Raw genomic sequence first — 17501 nt, forward strand, 5'->3', positions numbered from 1 at the left:
ACACAACTTAGCTTGATTTAAAAGGCTATTTTGAAATTTCAAAAAGGAACAAAATGCGTGGACGCATATAAGTAAGATAAATTATTTAGATATGCATGTAATCTAAGGGGGAGTTTATACTTTCATGTGTGAAAATGAAAAGCCACACTATGCTCATAATATGAAACTGAAAATTATTATGCTGGTGGCACTTTTGGAAGTAGAAATGCGTACAGTTCTTACCTGTGTGAAAATCGGAACGTTGACGTTACATTCATGCATGAAAGGGGAATTGATGTTACATTCATTCATGGAAGTGGAAATGATGACATTACAGTTATGCACGGAAGTGGAGACGCTGACATCACATTCATGAATGAAAGTGAAAATAATGACTTTCCATTCTTGCATGCAAGTGGAAACGCTGACATTACATTCATGGATGAAAGTGACAACAGACATTACATTCATGCATGTAAGTTTAAAGGCTTGCGTTACATTCAAGCAAGGAAGTGGAAACACTGGCGTTACATTCATGCATGGAAGGGGAAACGCTGACGTAACATTCATGCATGGAAGTGGAAACGATGAAGTTACATTCTTGCATGGAATTGGTAACGTTGCCGTTACATTCTTGCATGGAAGGGGAAACACAGGCGTTACATTCATGCATGGAAGTGAAAACACTGTCGTTACATTCATGCATGGAAGTGGAATCGTTGACGTTACATTCATGTATGGAAGTGGAAACGGTGAAGTTACATTCATGCATGGAAGGGGAAACACTGGCGTTGCATTCATGCATGGAATTGAAAACGCTGGCGTTACATTCATGCATGGAAGTGGAAACGTTGACATTACGTTCATGCATAGCAGTGGAAACACTGACTTTACATTCATGCATGGAAGTGGAAATGCTGGTATTACATTCATGCATGGCAGTGGAAACACTGACTTTACATTTATGCATGGAAGTGGAAATGCTGGCGTTACATTCATCCAGGGAAGTGGAAATGCTGGCATTACTTTCAATCAAGGAAGTGGAAACATTGACGTTATGTTCATGCATGGCAATGGAAATACTGACTTTACATTCATGCATGGAAGTGGAAATGCTGGCACTACATTCATGCATGGCAGTGGAAACACTGACCTTACATTCATGCATGAATGTGGAAATGCTGGCCTTACATTTATCCAGGGAAGTGGAAACGCTGGGGTTACATTCATGCATGGTAGTGGAAACGTTGACGTTACGTTCATGCATGGCAGTGGAAACACTGATTTTACATTCATGCATGGAAGTGGAAATGCTGGTTTTACATTCATGCATGGCAGTGGAAACACTGACTTTACATTCATGCTTGGAAGGGGAAATGCTGGCTTTACATTCATTCAGGGAAGTGGAAACGCTGGCGTTACATTCATGCAAGGAAGTGGAAACGTTGACGTTATGTTCATGCATGGCAGTGGAAACACTGACTTTACATTCATGCATAGAAGTGGAAATGCTGGTATTACATTCATGCATGGCAGTGGAAACACTGATTTTACATTCATGCATGGAAGTGGAAATGCTGGCGTTACATTCATCCAGGGAAGTGCAAATGCTGGCGTTACATTCATGCAAGGAAGTGGAAACGCTGACGTTATGTTCATGCATGGCAATGGAAACACTGACTTTACATTCATGCATGGAAGTGGAAATGCTGGTATTACATTCATCCTGGGAAGTGGAAACTGGTGTTACATTCAAGCATGGAAGAGGAAACGTTGACGTTACGTTCATGCATGGCAGTGGAAACACTAACGCATATTCATGCATGGAAGTGAAAACGCTGGTATTACATTCATGCATGGCAGTGGAAACACTGACTTTACATTTATGCATGGAAGTGGAAATACTAGCGTTACATTCATCCAGGGAAGTGGAATTGCTGGCGTTACATTCTTGCAAGGAAGTGGAAATGTTGACGTTATGTTCATGCATGGCAGTGGAAACACTGACTTTACATTCATGCATGGAAGTGGAAATACTGGCATTACATTCATGCATGGCAGTGGAAACACTGACTTTACACTCATGCATGGAAATGGAAATGCTGGCATTACATTCATCCAGGGAAGTGGAAACTCTGGCGTTACATTCATGCAAGGAAGTGGAAACGTTGACGTTATGTTCATGCATGGCAGTGGAATCGCTGACTTTACATTCATGCATGGAATTGGAAATGCTGGCATTACGTTCATGCATGGCAGTGGAAACACTGATTTTACAATTATGCTTGGAAGTGAAATGCTGGCGTTACATTTATCCAGGGAAGTGGAAACGCTGGCGTTGCATTCATGCAAGGAAGTGGAAACGCTGACGTTATGTCCATGCGCAGTGGAAACATTGACTTTACATTCATGCATGGAAGTGGAAATGCTGGCATGACATCCATGCATGGCAGTGGAAACACTGACTTTACATTCATGCTTGGAAGTGGAAATACTGGCATTACATTCATCCAGGGAAGTGGAAACGCTGGCGTTACATTCATGTATGGAAGTGGAAACGTTGACTTTACGTTCATGGATGGCAGTGGAAACACTGACTTTACATTCATGCATGGAAGTGGAAATGCTGGTATTTCATTCATGTATGGCAGTGGAAACAATGACTTTGCATTCGTGCATGGAAGTGGAAATGCTGGCGTTACATTCATCCAGGGAAGTGGAAACGCTGGCGTTATATTCATGCAAGGAAGTGGAAATGTTGACGTTATGTTCATGCATGGCAGTGGAAACACTGACTTTACATTCATGCATGGAAGTGGAAATGCTGGCATTAAATTCATCCAGGAAACACTGGCGTTATATTCATGCAAGGAAGTGGAAACGTTGACGTTATGTTCATGCATGGCAGTGGAATCACTGACTTTACATTGATGCATGGAAGTGGAAATGCTGGCATTACATTTACGCATGGCAGTGGAAACACTGACTTTACATTCATACATGGAAGTGGAAATGCTGGCGTTACATTCATCTAGGGAAGTGGAAACGCTGGCGTTACATTCATACATAGAAGTGGAAACACTGGCGTACATTCATTCACGGAATTGGAAACACTGGCAATACATTCATGAATGGAAGTGGAAATGCTGGCGCTACATTCATGCATGGAAGTGGAAATGGTGACGTAACATTTATGCATGGAAGTGGAAACGGTGAAGTTACATTTTTGCATGGAAGTGGAAATGCTGAAGCTACATTCTTGCATGGAAATGGAAATGCTGACGTTACATTCCTGCATGGAAGTGGAAACGGTGAAGTTACATTCATGCATGGAAGTGGAAACGCTAACATTACATTCATGGATGAAAGAGAAAATAATGACATTACATTCGTGCATGGAAGAGGAAACACTTGCGTTACATTCTTGCATGGAAGTGAAAACTTTGACGTTATGTTCATGCTTGGCAGTGGAAATGCTGACGTTACATTCATGCATGGAAGTGGAAACGTTGACGTTACATTCATGCATGGAAGTGGAACCGCTGGTGTTACATTCATGGATGGAAGTGGAAACGCTGGCGTTATATTCAGGCATGGAAGCAGAAACGCTGACATTACATTCATGAATGAAAGAGAAAATGACATTACATTCTTGCATGGAAGAGGAAACAACTTGCGTTACATTCTTCCATGGAAGTGGAAACGACGTTATGTTCATGCAGGGCAGTGGAAACGCTGACATTACATTCATGCATGGAAGTGTAACCGCAGGGGGTACATTCATGCATGGAAGGGGAACCACTGGTGTTACATTGATACGTAGAAGTGGAAAAGGGTGAAGTTACATTCTTGCATGGAAGTGGAAATGTTAACGTTATGTTCATGCAGGGCAGTGGAAACGCTGGCGTTACATTCATATATGGAAGTGGAACCTCTAGCGTTACGTTCATGCATGGAAGTGGAAATGCTGACGTTACATTCATACATGGAAATGGAAGCAGGGAGGTTACATTCTTGCATGGAAGTGGAAACGTTAACATTGCGTTCATGCATGGCAGTGGAAATGCTGACGTTATATTCATGCAAGGAATTGGAAATCCTGGCATTACGTTCTTGCATGGAATGGAAACACTGGCTTTACATTCATGCATGGAAGCGGAAACGCTGGCGTTATTTTGATGCATGGAAGTGGAAACGCTGGCATTACATTCATGCATGAAAGTGGAAATGTTGACGTTACATTCATGCACGAAACTGGAAATGCTGACGTTACATTCATGCTTGAAAGTGGGAATGATGACGTTACATTCATGCATGAAAGTGGAAACACTGACATTACATTCATGCATGAAAGTGGGAATGCTGACGTTACATTCATGCATGAAAGTGGAAACACTGATGTTACATTCATACATGAAAGCAGAAATGCTGACGTTACATTCATGCATTAAAGTGGAAACGCTTATGTTACATTCATACATGAAAGCGGAAACTCTGGCATTATATGTATGAAAGTGGAAATAACATCACATGCATGCATGAAAGTGGAAATCCTGACGTTGTTTGTATGGAAATAGAAACGCTGACATTACATTCATGCATGAAAGTGAAATGCTGAGACTATATACTTGTATGAAAATAGAAACACTAACGTTACATGCAATCATGAATAAAGAAATGCTGACGTTACCTGCAATCATAAAGTGGAAACTCTGATGGTACATTCATGCCTGAAAGTTCAAACGCTGACAGTACACTCATGAATTATTGGGGAAATGTTGACGACACATTCATGCATGAAAATGGAAACACTGACGGTACTTTCTTGCATGAAAAAGGAAACGCTGATGTTACATCATATATGATAGAGGAAACGCATACGCTACGTACATGTATGAAAATGGAAACGTTTTCGTTACATTCATGCATAAAAGTGGAAAAGCTGACCTTACATTCATGCATGAAAGTGGTAGCACTGGCCATACATTCATGCATGAAAGTGGAAACACTCACGATGCATACAGTCTATGAAAGTGGAAACACTCACGATGCATACAGTCTATGAAAGTGGAGACACGTATGATACTTGCTTAAAGAAACGCTTACCTTACACGCAAACGGAAAAGCGGATACTCTTAAGATACCTACTTATAGTGAACAAGGAAACTTGGATACTTTTATTACACATTCAAGTAGTGAAAATATAAAATCATGAAACACATAGTGTCCCTGCCATATTGGGGTTCGAGTCCTGGTCAAACTCATTATTTCCTCTTTTGGCTGCAACCTCACCATCCTTGTGAGCTAAGTATGTGGAGTATGAGAGAGCCTATAGTTCTACCTGCTGAGTCATCAGCAGCCATTGCCTGGACCTCCCCGGTCCTTGCTTGTATGGAGAGAGGTTTGGGTGCTGATCATATACAGTAGGTATATGGTCAGTCTCCTAGTAATTGTCACTGTCCCTTGCCTCTGCCATTCATGAGCGTCCTTTAAACGTGTTGAAAAGTGGATACACACTTCAAAAAGGGAATACAGGCAATTCATAAACGAGTGGTGTATGACAAGAAAGTGATACATGGTGACACATTTCTGACGCAGTTTATCATGCAATGGCCTTAAAGTATAACAGAAGGCATTTGCATAATTGGCGGAGTTTCACATTCGCCTAAATTATGTTTCAGATTGATTATGTCGGATTAGAAAATTTAATTGATCTGGGGGTTTTTGTGGCCGTAAATCCCAGAATTGGAGATTGGAAAATGATCCTTTTGGAATCTGGCTTATTTTGCGTCTATTTATAAGGCGTGATTGTTTGTTGTTTCTCTTCTATTAGTTACTACTTCTGATGATGATAATAACATCAATGATGATGATTATAAAAGTAGTAACAATAAAGCAAATAATTTTAAAGAAATGTTTTTGATATATGGGGTTTATTTTTTTATCAGGAGCATCCTAATAGTTTCAATTTATAATCATTCTCATTACACCATTAATAGAATAGTATAGAATTTTGTAAGTGAATAGCACTCTTTACGTATTATATATATATATATATATATATATATATATATATATATATATATATATATATATATATATTATATATATATATATATATATATTTATATATATATATATATATATATATTATATATATTTACGTGTTTATCGGTATATATGTTTTGTGTATATATGTGCATAAAACGATGAGAAATAAACCTTTCTTTCTAAACGATCGGTATAAAAAATACAGAGTTGAAATTCTTTCCTCCATTCTTTTGTTACATTGTTAAAAAAGTTTATTAAATGACCCAAATGAAAGAGAGAGGATATCGATGCATCTGTCTTTCTCTCAGTAATTCCCTTTTATTACTTTTTCCTGACTTTTTTTTTCCTTTTTTTTTCTTTTTTTTTTTGATGGGGACTAGTATCGTCTGACATTCCAGTGACGTATGAAATAGATATTATTTGTGTGTGAAGGATTATGTTCTTACAAATTGTTCCTTGATCGACTTTAGAAAACTTGTCAGCCTGTTTCTGTGTAATTCACTCCATGAAAAGATAAATACATACATATATTGCTCATTGATTTTGAAGCTAAAATGTGTTTGAGCATTTTAATTTTTTCCCATGAAATGAAAGTTAAACCAACGTTCAGCCCTCTTCTTTTATCCGGGCTTGAGACTGGTTTTATCCCCTCTTCTTTTATTCATACTTGAGACTGGTTTTATCCCCTCTTCTTTTATCCGGACTGGAGGCTGGTTTTAGCCCTTCTTCTTTTATCCATGCTTGAGACTGGTTTTATCCCCTCTTCTTTTATCCGGACTGGAGGCTGGTTTTATCCCCTCTTCTTTTATTCATACTTGAGACTGGTTTTAGCCCTTCTTCTTTTATCCAGGCTTGAGACTGGTTTTATCCCCTCTTCTTTTATCCGATCTGGAGGCTGGTTTTAGCCCTTCTTCTTTTATCCAGGCTTGAGACTGGTTTTATCCCCTCTTCTTTTATCCGATCTGGAGGCTGGTTTTAGCCCTTCTTCTTTTATCCAGGCTTGAGACTGGTTTTATCCCCTCTTCTTTTATCCGGACTGGAGGCTGGTTTTAGCCCTTCTTCTTTTATCCAGGCTTGAGACTGGTTTTATCCCCTCTTCTTTTATCCGATCTGGAGGCTGGTTTTAGCCCTTCTTCTTTTATCCAGGCTTGAGACTGGTTTTATCCCCTCTTCTTTTATCCGGACTGGAGGCTGTTTTTAGCCCTTCTTTTATCTAGGCTTGAGACTGGTTTTATCCCCTCTTCTTTTATCCGGACTGGAGGCTGGTTTTAGCCCTTCTTCTTTTATCCAGGCTTGAGGCTATTTTGATTTGAACAAGCTTCTATGATAAATATACGTTGTTCGATGCAAATTTGAACGAATACTGAAGAGGGGGTTTTTATATTATTTATTACGCAATTCCCCTCGAATTTTCTGCTTGTAGGTAAACCCTGAAGTAAAGCAATAGTAAGGTAAACTTATTGTCTCTAATGGCAGATGGAAAGGACAGTGACTATGCCCTGTAGACTGTCCATATACCCATATGATCAGCCCCTAGACCCATCTTCACCCAAGCTAGGACCAGGGAGGGCTAGGTAATTGCTGCTGATGACTCAGTAGGTAGACCTATAGACTTCTCCCGAACTCCCCATCCATAGTTCATCTGGATGGTGAGGTTGCGGACACTACAAGTGCTTGAGCTAGTCTCGAACCCCAGTCCGGCAGATCGCCAGGCCCAGACGTTTCCAATTGGCTACATCAAACGAAGTAGAATTAGAGGAAATCAATATGAGCAATGCCAAAGACATTTGGTGCCGTCTACTGTGTTCCGTATTATATGCGTTGTCCTCAATTTAGAGGTTGAAAGGATAAAGTTTCGAAGTCCTATGGGATAACTTTTTCACAATTTCACTATTCTTGGACATCGTCAGACTAAAGTATCCCATAAAAAACGTAAGGAAATGGATTGGTGGCGTTCTTCAAGTGAGCTACGTTGTACTTAGGGCTGGACTTTGGCGTAAGTAGGCCAGTGCGTATGCCCTCGTAAAATGTAACTTACGCGATTGTGGGGGCGTATGGGTACTTTGGGATGAAATATGAAATATAACGTGCGCACCCATATTGAATGGTTACGAGAGAGAGAGAGAGAGAGAGAGAGAGAGAGAGAGAGAGAGAGAGAGAGAGAGAGAGAGAGAGAGAGAGAGATATACCCTGGATGTCCTGCTCAGCTTCTCTATCTCGACTCTCGCTACTCTAATCTTGTCTTCCTCTTTCGAGGAAATGTTGCCTTTAAGAACAACTCAAGTGAGGGTTAAGTATCTTTAAAAGATTATATAACTCCATAATAACTGGAAAGAGAGAGAGAGAGAGAGAGAGAGAGAGAGAGAGAGAAGAGAGAGAGAGAGAGAGAGAGAGAGAGAGAGAGAGAGAGTTACAAGGAGTTACAAGGATTTTTTATGTCCATTTGCTCTTTTTATGATCTTGTCTAACTTATTCTTGAACTCGTTTACCGTGTTACTGTTGACTAGATACGCTGGAAGTCTGTTCCAAGTATTTGCTATTTTGTATGTAAAGAAATTAGCCGATTGAGTGGTGTTGTATTGTATCTTTTCAATTCCAGTTTGTATCCGTTACCTCTGGACTGATTTGTGCTAAGCGTGAATAGATTGTTGTAATTTACATTTGTTGTCTATCCTCCGTTTATATCCAAAATCATCTTAGTGTTGAAATTAGTTTGGTGGCCCTAGCTTTTACTGCTTCCAGTCTATCTTTATCCTTTTGAATACTTGGAGCCCAGAATTGTACTCCCTATTTTAGATGGGGTCTTACTAGTAATGTGTACAGCTGAAGTACAGTGGCTGTTTCTGTATTTGACACTTTTCTTTATGTAACCTATTAGTTTTTGTGCTTTCTTTTCAGCTTTTATTCTCTGTTTGGTGAACTTCAAATCTCTGCTAATAATACTGTCAAGATCTTCTTCCCTGTCCAGACTTTCTATTTCATTACCCAGCAGTGAGTAATCTGTTTGTGGGTTACTATAACCTATGTGCATAACTTTGCATTTCCCACAGTTGAAAGGCATTTGCCAGTTTCCGGACCATTCACTTAATTAGATCCTCTCTTAAGGCTTCTACATCTTCCGAGTTCCCAGCATCTATGCCTAGTTTAGTATTGTCGGCAAATTTGGCTACTCTAATAGTTAATCGTAAATCGATGTCATTAATGTAAATCAGAAATAGCAATGGGCCAAGGACGGATCCTTGAGGTACTCCACTTGTAACAGATGCCCATTCTGAAGCTTCTCCATTGATCACAACTCTGTTTTCTTGTTTTTTATTTGTCAGCCAATCTTCGATCCATTCATCTTGCTCGTCAATGATGCCTAATGCTGTAATTTTAACCATTAATTGTTTATGAGGGACTTTGTTAAAAGCATTTGTAAAGGCTAGGTATATGATCATCATATGTTCTGCTTTTGTCATAAATGCTAGACATGTGGAAAAATTCTAACAGGTTTGTCACACAGGCTCTCCTTTGTCTAAATTCATGTTGGATGTCTTATCAGAAGATTCTTTTCTCCATATGTTCTCCTATTGAATCTACTATAATAGATTAACAAATCTTTTGCAAGGTACCGAAGTTAGACACACAGGTCTATAGTTGCCAGGTTCAGCTTTTGGTCCCTTCTTGTAAATTATAGGAACATTGCCTAGTTTCCATCCTTGTGGTGCCTTGCTTTTGTTGGATATCTTTTATAACATTTTGTAAAAGTGTGAGGTTATCTCATCTTCGAGTTCAATAATCTCTCTTCATGAATATTATCTCGACCTGGTACCTTAGATTTACTGAGTCTTTTTATTTGTTTTTTTTACATCTTCCATTATAAAGGTGATTCTGTTTAGTGGTTGTGACACTTCTTATTTGATACCTGGTTCGGGGAGGGTCGCTGATTCTTTCCGAGAGAGAGAGAGAGAGAGAGAGAGAGAGAGAGAGAGAGAGAGAGAGAGAGAGAGAGGATAATTTTAATGCAAGATTATCATTAGTATATGCATTTGGAATCGAAATTCCATAAAAGCAGAGAGAGAGAGAGAGAGAGAGAGAGAGAGAGAGAGAGAGAGAGAGAGAGAGAGAGAGAGACTAAATAAAAATATCATTTAAATATCCATTGAAAGTTAAACGCATTAAAAACAAACCGAGAGACAATGGTAAGCAGCTCTTCTGGGAGAAGGACACTCCAGAATCAAATCATTGTTCTCTAATCTTGGGTAGTGCTATAGCTTCTGTGCTTTGATCTTCCACTGTCTTGGGTTAGAGTTCTTTTGCTTTGGGGTAACTTGGGTACCCTAATATATCTTATTCATCTTCCTCTTGTTTTTTAAAATGTTTATAGTTTATATATATGATAAATCTAATTTAATGTGGTTACTGTTCTTAAAGTATTTTATTTGTATTATTCATTACTTCTCTTTTAGTTTATTTATTTCTCTGTTTCCTTTCCTCACTGGGGTATTTTTCCCCGTTGAAGCCCTTGGGCTTATAGCATCTTGCTTTTTCCAACTAGGGTTGTAGCGTAGCTTGTAATAATAATAATAATAATAATAATAATAGTAATAATAATAATGATAATGATAATAATAATAATAATAATAATAAAATCATTAATATATGATATATATTAATAATATAATATATATCAATAAATAGACTTCCTCTATAATAGATAGTGAAGGAGAGACACTTAAAAGAAAAGTCCCAAGAACATTTTTCTTGAAATTATAGTCTCCATGACAACAGAGAGAATTGTAGGAGACAGTGCTTTAATATGATAAAATCAGAACCATTTTATTATAATGCTAAACCAAGAAAGAAAGTTTTTTCCCAAGAATAACCTCGTCAGTTGGAGGAGCTAAGTTGATGCAAAAGGAGACGAAAGCAATCTAAGTTTTGACGTCCGGACTTCCAATCTCCGTTTCAGTCCCGCTTGAGATATGCGTCCGAGACCTCGTCAGTCGGTGGCAAAGAAAGTGCATTAATATGATGTGTGCCATGATATTACTTTCATGATTTCGGGGCTTATTGTAACCCATTGCCAGGTGCTACCTGTCGGTTAAAGTTGGTTGCAAGTTGAGAAATCGGTTCTGAAACTGATGGCAATATGAGCAGGGTCACCAACTTGATTGTGAACTTGCCTCCCTCGAGATTACTTCACTTGTTGAACGAGATAATTAATATGTAAGAAAATTTATAAATAAAAATAGGTAATATTCATGTAAAATTTATTTTTGAGTCCTGATCACCCCATTTGAATATCTAAATCAAAATATGAAATTTAAAGTATGAAGATATCTCCAAAGCTTCTATAGAGTAAATGAATGTTTCATGAGAAAAAAAGGTTGACTTTTGACTGACTTCTGTCCTGCTTCCATATGATTTCATCAACACGAAGTCCCCCACCTCTTTTATCCGGGCTTTGAACTGGCATGAGTGGCGGAGACTACTGATTTCTCTTTTCCAACCTCCACCTCCAGAATGTCCATTCCAATTTGAACTCTTCTCTTCCGTTCCAGTACCAGTCCAGTTCGCTGGAAGATTCTAACTTTTTGTTATTTCAAGGAAACTCTCTCTCTCTCTCTCTCTCCTCTCTCTCTTCTCTCTCTCTCTCTCTCTCTCTCTCTCTCTCTCTCTCTCTCTGGAGGGAAATGCTGCCTTAGAGAACAGCTCTAGTGAGAGTTGAATAATATTAAACGATTATAAGCGCCTCTACAATAATTGAAATTGAGAGAGAGAGAGAGAGAGAGAGAGAGAGAGAGAGAGAGAGAGAGAGGAGAGAGAGAGAGAGAGAGAGAGAGAGAGAGAACTTATTCATAAACCTACTTAATAGTAGATAAATGAAAAGAAAAAGAAGAGCAGAGTAAAGAAACGTCAACAATTTATGTGCTCCCTTTTTTTCGATATTTGCTGTGAACCAGGACGATATGAACGACTAAGGTAATGTCATAAAGTCTTTAAAGTATCAAGGATATCATAGGAAGTGAACTTTACTTAGTGACAGTGAAATTTAATGTAGACAGGTAAAGGAAATCTACAATTTCCTAGCCTGGCTGGGGAGGCCATAATCCTCAGGCCATGGCTGTGACGTAAGAGTAGTGAGGTGTAGTGTGTTCTAACGAAGTGAAAATGACTACGTTTTATACACCACCCATTAGGAGTAAAGACTCCGTTGGTTTGATTTTTTTCAGGAAAACCGAGCGTAAGTGATGTTGATGATGTCATTTTTTGAAAAGCTGAGAATTGATATCGAAGATTTGATTGGTGTTTAAGAAATGCGAGGTAATAAAGTGATCTTGAAATTCCGAAATCAGTTATGTGTGTGAAACCTTTCTATATCAATATGATGAAAAAGTCATATGTTTACCTAATGGCCTAGAAGTGAAAGTGGCTAATTTTAGCAGTGTGTTTACATTTGTTTAAAAAAGCTACGCTCCATTTGATATGGAAAACAGTGTATTGAATGATGTATTAAGCTCGTACGGGAAAGTTATTGGAATACGTGATAATACCAACACTCATGGTAGACGAAAAGGACTGTTGAACGGAATACGGACGGCTAAAATGGAAATCAAGAAAAACATCCCATCGGCGCTCTCTATAGGAGGACATAACATAGCTTTCATGTACAACGGCCAGAAAAGGACATGTCTTAAATGTGGCAGTGAGAATAATTTTGCAGTAGATTGCTCCTTGGACAGAATTGTGAATATTTTTGAACATGAGAAGGATTTTCCTAGTTTACCGAAACCACAAGGTAACGAAACGCAAGGGACCGAACAGACCATGGAGAAGGAACGGCAAGAATCGATAAGTGAGGATGCACCAAATAGTAATGATGTTCAGGATATCGAGAGTACAGTAGTGGAAAATGGAAATGACGAACAACTTATTCCAGCAGAAAGGAAGGACACTGAGCTTACAGAGAGTGAAGAAATTCAAATCTGCGAAGAAAGGGATTCAAAGAACGATGAGGCGGTCATATTTACCGATGAGAAGGTAAACAGTATACCAAGTTGGGGAGTGCCCGAAATGGTGGTTATACATGAAACTACACTTAATGAGAGTAATACTATTACGACGATTGCTGACGTACATCAAGACGACAGAAAACTGGACCTTGACTTTGGACGTGAAATTGATCAAGAAGGAGAACGGGAAGGGGGAGGTCAAACTGAAGCAGATTGTATTGAAGATAGAACTATGGAGACTGATGGGAATAACGAATGTGAGCGTGAAAACGGAAAATGGAAAATACCGTTAAAATGAGAATCTCAAAACAGAAAATAGGAACACAAAAATCTTCAAGGTCTGAAGACAACAGTGATGAGGAAAATTGGAAAACATTGAGAGACCAGAAAAGGAAAAAGGTAGAACTCAACTAATTTTACGCCTTCAAACTCTCTATTGGTTGTTTAAATATGAATGGTTTAAATGATGTACGTAAACAAATGAAGCTGTTATCCTTGTCTAGGTATTATGATATAGATGTTTGGTTACTGCAAGAACATAATGAGAAGGATGTAAAGGCTTTGAGTTTTTTCACAAATTATTTTGATGTTTTGTAAATCCAAGTAATAATCTTAAAGGAGGCACAGCAGTTTGTGTAACTAAGTTTAAATCTTTGTCTGTTATTAGCAAGGAAATGGATACGGAGGGACAGATAATAGGAGCTAAAATGTCTTGTTTAAATCATGAAATCCCAATTGTGAATATCTATGCTCCTTCAGGTACAGATAAAAAGAAAGAAAGAGTGGATTTTTTTAGAAATAAAATGTTATATTATTTTCGTAAAAATGTTGAAAATGTAGGTTTTGGTGGGGATTTTAATTGTGTTACATCTGACAGAGATGTTAGTACGGGAAAAGATAATTTAGTGTCAAAATCCTTGCAGGCCTTCATAAAAGATGTTGGATTGAAAGATGTAGCTCACACGTCTAAAGGTATTCCACAATATATTTACTTAAGAAAATGTTATGGTTCTAGGATAGATCGCCTCTATATTAAATAGCTGATACATAATGTGATAAGTACCGAAACAGTACCTGTGGCCTTTTCTGATCATTGTATGGTCTTAGCAAAATTCAGGATAGGAGATGTGCAAAATGGGAAAGGATTATGGAAACTGAATGCATCTTTACCGGAAACAGAAGGGATAGGTGAAAATTTTGAAAGGCTTTGGAGTCATTTAAAACTTAAAAAAGAAAGGTTCAAAAATGTAATTGAATGGTGGGAATTTGCAATAAAGGAATGTAAAAGGTTCTTCATCAAAGTTGCAACTAGGGTATCAAATGAAAAATATGGCTAAATCAATTTCTTGCAGTATCGATTAAAATATCTGTATGGATTATGTAATGCTGGAAATGATAAATATGATGAAATTAACGGCTTTAAAAATAAAATAAATGGTCTTCAAAATGAACTTTGTGAAGGAGTTAAAGTAAGAGCAAAATTAAAAGATCAAGTAGAAGGGGAAAAATTATCATCGCACTTGCTTGGGAAAGAGAAGTTGCGTAAAGGTAATAACCTGTTAAAGAAAATAAAAGATAGGAGTGGAAATATGCTGTCAGATACAAAAGCTGATCTTACGTTTCTTAAAGATCATTTCAAAGTGATGTATGAATTTATTGAGGGAGATCATGACGAACCATCATATTTGCTTGAGAAATGCCATCAAAAGGTAGATAATGAAGACAATGAAGTTTTAGGGAAGGAATTTGAAATAGATGAATTATGGAAATCATTGAATAAAATGAAAAATGGAAAATCACCAGGAAGTGATGGGTTAACTGTGGAGTTTTACAAAAGATTTTGGAATGTTATTAAAAACGATTTTTCAGAGGTAATAAAATGTGTGCTAAAAGATAGAAATTTATCGTATTCACAAAATTTAGGATTAATAAAACTATGCCCAAAAGATGGGAATTTGGAATTGGTTGGAAACTAGAGACCTATCACTTTATTAAATGTTGATTATGAAATTTTAGCAAAATTAATTGCAAATCGTTTGAAACTTGTATAAGGAAAAATTATATCACCAGAACAACATTGTGGCGTTCCAGGCAGATCTATAATTCACTGTAATAATATAATAAGACACATTATAAATTATGTGAGAGAGAATAACTTGAAAGCAGGGATGTTCAACATGGACTGGTCCAAAGCTTTTGATAGGGTAAACTTGCCCTTTCTTTTCAGAGTTATGGAAAAGTTTGGATTTTCAAAGAAGTTTATTTCATGGCTTTAAATATTGCATAAGGAATGTCAGAGTATGCTATGTGTCAATGGACTATTTACAGGTGCCTTTAATGTAAAAAGATCGGTTAGACAAGGTTGTCCCCTATCAATGTTGTTGTATGTAACTTTCCAAGAGCCATTGTACTTAGCATTAAAAACCAATACTAAAATTATACCACCTGCGCTACCAAATAATGTCGAAATTAAATTACAAGGATTTGCTGATGATACAATTTTTGCAGACGAAGATTCGTTAATAGAAATTCGGAATGAAATTAAAAGATTTGAAGCTGCGACTGCCTCATTATTAAAAAAGAAAAATCTGCCATCTTAGGTATTGGTGAATGGGCAGGCAAAGGAGACTGGCAGTTAAATTGTTTTAGAGTTCTGGACTGTGTCAAAATTCTAGGAATTTACTTCAGCAACTCGTATTCAAAGACTTGTGAAATAAATTGGTCAATCATAGAGAAAAAAATTGAAAAGTCAGTTAACATGTTGTTTAAAAGGTATTTAACACTTTACCAGAAAGCCTTAATAATTAACTCATTGATATTGTCTAAGATATGGTATGTAGCTCACACACTTCCGCTAAGTAGAAAACAAGCCCAAAGAGTGAATGCAATTATTTTAAATATATATGGTGTGGTATGTATCGTCCTATAAAGCGTAGCACCCTACATTTGTCAAAGTTAGAAGGAGGGTTGGGGATAATAAGTGTTGAAGAAAAGGCAAGATCAGTATTAAGTGTCACTTGTTTAAAAAGTTTAATTAATGGAAATGGGTTAACAAGGTATTATTGTTCCGTAAGATTGAATAGTATGATACAGTTGGAAAATTTACCAGAAATAGCTTATTTTACTCCTGAATATTATTCAGAGGTAGTAAACTGTATTAGAAAAGCTTATCACGACAAAAGATTCCCAAATATTAATAATAAAAGAATGTATTCCATCATTTGAATGAAGGAAACTACAGTAGTGGAAAATAATTATCCCACACTTAAATGGAAAAATATTTGGCGAAACATTAATAGTACACCCAGCAACAAAACCGGTGTCGCCTGGCCAGACCTGGCTTGGAGAGATCATGCCCCTCTTGCCCTGAAAGGTGGCCGAGGTTAAACAACTGAGACATCGTTAGGATGGTTAGAATGTGAGGAGGAGGGAAATTACCGATATCACTCAAAGAAATGCGATGAAGCGAGATAACTTTTTCATTCTTTCAAGAAATGTAATCTATTATCATTTCGAAACTAATTCATCAAAAGATTTTATCATAACTTATTTGAATTTTCTTATCCTATTTCTATATAAAATTTTCTTAAATAATATTGGAACTGACTATTCATATTAATATTCATAACACGGAAATATCTCTCGTTTGCATTTTCTTAAGCATTACTCTCTCTCTCTCTCTCTCTCTCTCTCTCTCTCCTCTCTCTCTCTCTCTCTCTCTCTCTCTACACAAAATTACACACTGCGGCCTATCAACATATTGTTTACTCAAATTATCTGGTTCACCGTCAATAACCTTAGATATCAGGGTGACAAAAAACTCCTAATCAGTCAATCAATCAAATTTTCTGGGCAAGTTGCTCACTTCCAAGCGAACCCCCTTCCCTGGTGACGGTTGCTCATTGCTCAAAGGTCCAAGTCTAGCTGGCTTCACCCTTCCCAAGGGAAAAGGAAATATTACTTTAGCATTGAGCATTCGTATTATTACGATTTTATTTGTCGTTTCATGTCTTGATGTCCAACCGTAAAAGTGCTCCCCCGGTAAGCTCTTCAAAAATTCCATTACTCTCGATATTTTTTCAATCAGTCTTTCGCATATTTACTTTGTTATCTATAGTTTTGATATAATTTTAAACACCTGGAAAGCAAACTGTATGAAATATTGTCATCTTAGTATTTTGTTTTTCATTTACTAAAAAACTTCCACCAGAAGGATCTTATCATAACTGTGAGACCTTTAAACCTCAAACATTGGGGATAGGGGTAGAGGGATATAAGCAGGTGGGGGTTAAAGATGATGGTGGAGAGGTGGCAATTGGGTGATCTTAATGTATGGCTTGACGAGGTTTGCTTATTAACATTTATGAAGTGATGATGATGATGGTAATACCCCTATTGATAACATTTAATATCAATGATTTCAACTCGCGATGAAAACGGGCATATATCGTTCTAACATTGTGTTTAGATGGT

At 37.5% G+C, this 17501-nt stretch overlaps 2 protein-coding genes across 2 annotated transcripts; both read left to right on the top strand.

The window, feature by feature from the left end:
* Positions 1 to 370: 370 nt before the first annotated feature.
* LOC137656419 (keratin, type I cytoskeletal 9-like) lies at positions 371 to 1756 on the top strand. Its single transcript, XM_068390597.1, has one exon. The coding sequence runs from the start codon at positions 371 to 373 to the stop codon at positions 1754 to 1756; it is 1386 nt and encodes a 461-aa protein (XP_068246698.1).
* Positions 1757 to 3106: 1350 nt separating this feature from the next.
* On the top strand, positions 3107 to 3718 carry LOC137656420 (putative surface-exposed virulence protein BigA). Its single transcript, XM_068390599.1, has one exon. The coding sequence runs from the start codon at positions 3107 to 3109 to the stop codon at positions 3716 to 3718; it is 612 nt and encodes a 203-aa protein (XP_068246700.1).
* The last annotated feature ends 13783 nt before the right edge of the window (positions 3719 to 17501 follow it).

This window comes from Palaemon carinicauda, chromosome 17 (genome assembly GCF_036898095.1).
Source record: "Palaemon carinicauda isolate YSFRI2023 chromosome 17, ASM3689809v2, whole genome shotgun sequence".
Lineage (NCBI taxonomy): Eukaryota > Metazoa > Arthropoda > Malacostraca > Decapoda > Palaemonidae > Palaemon > Palaemon carinicauda.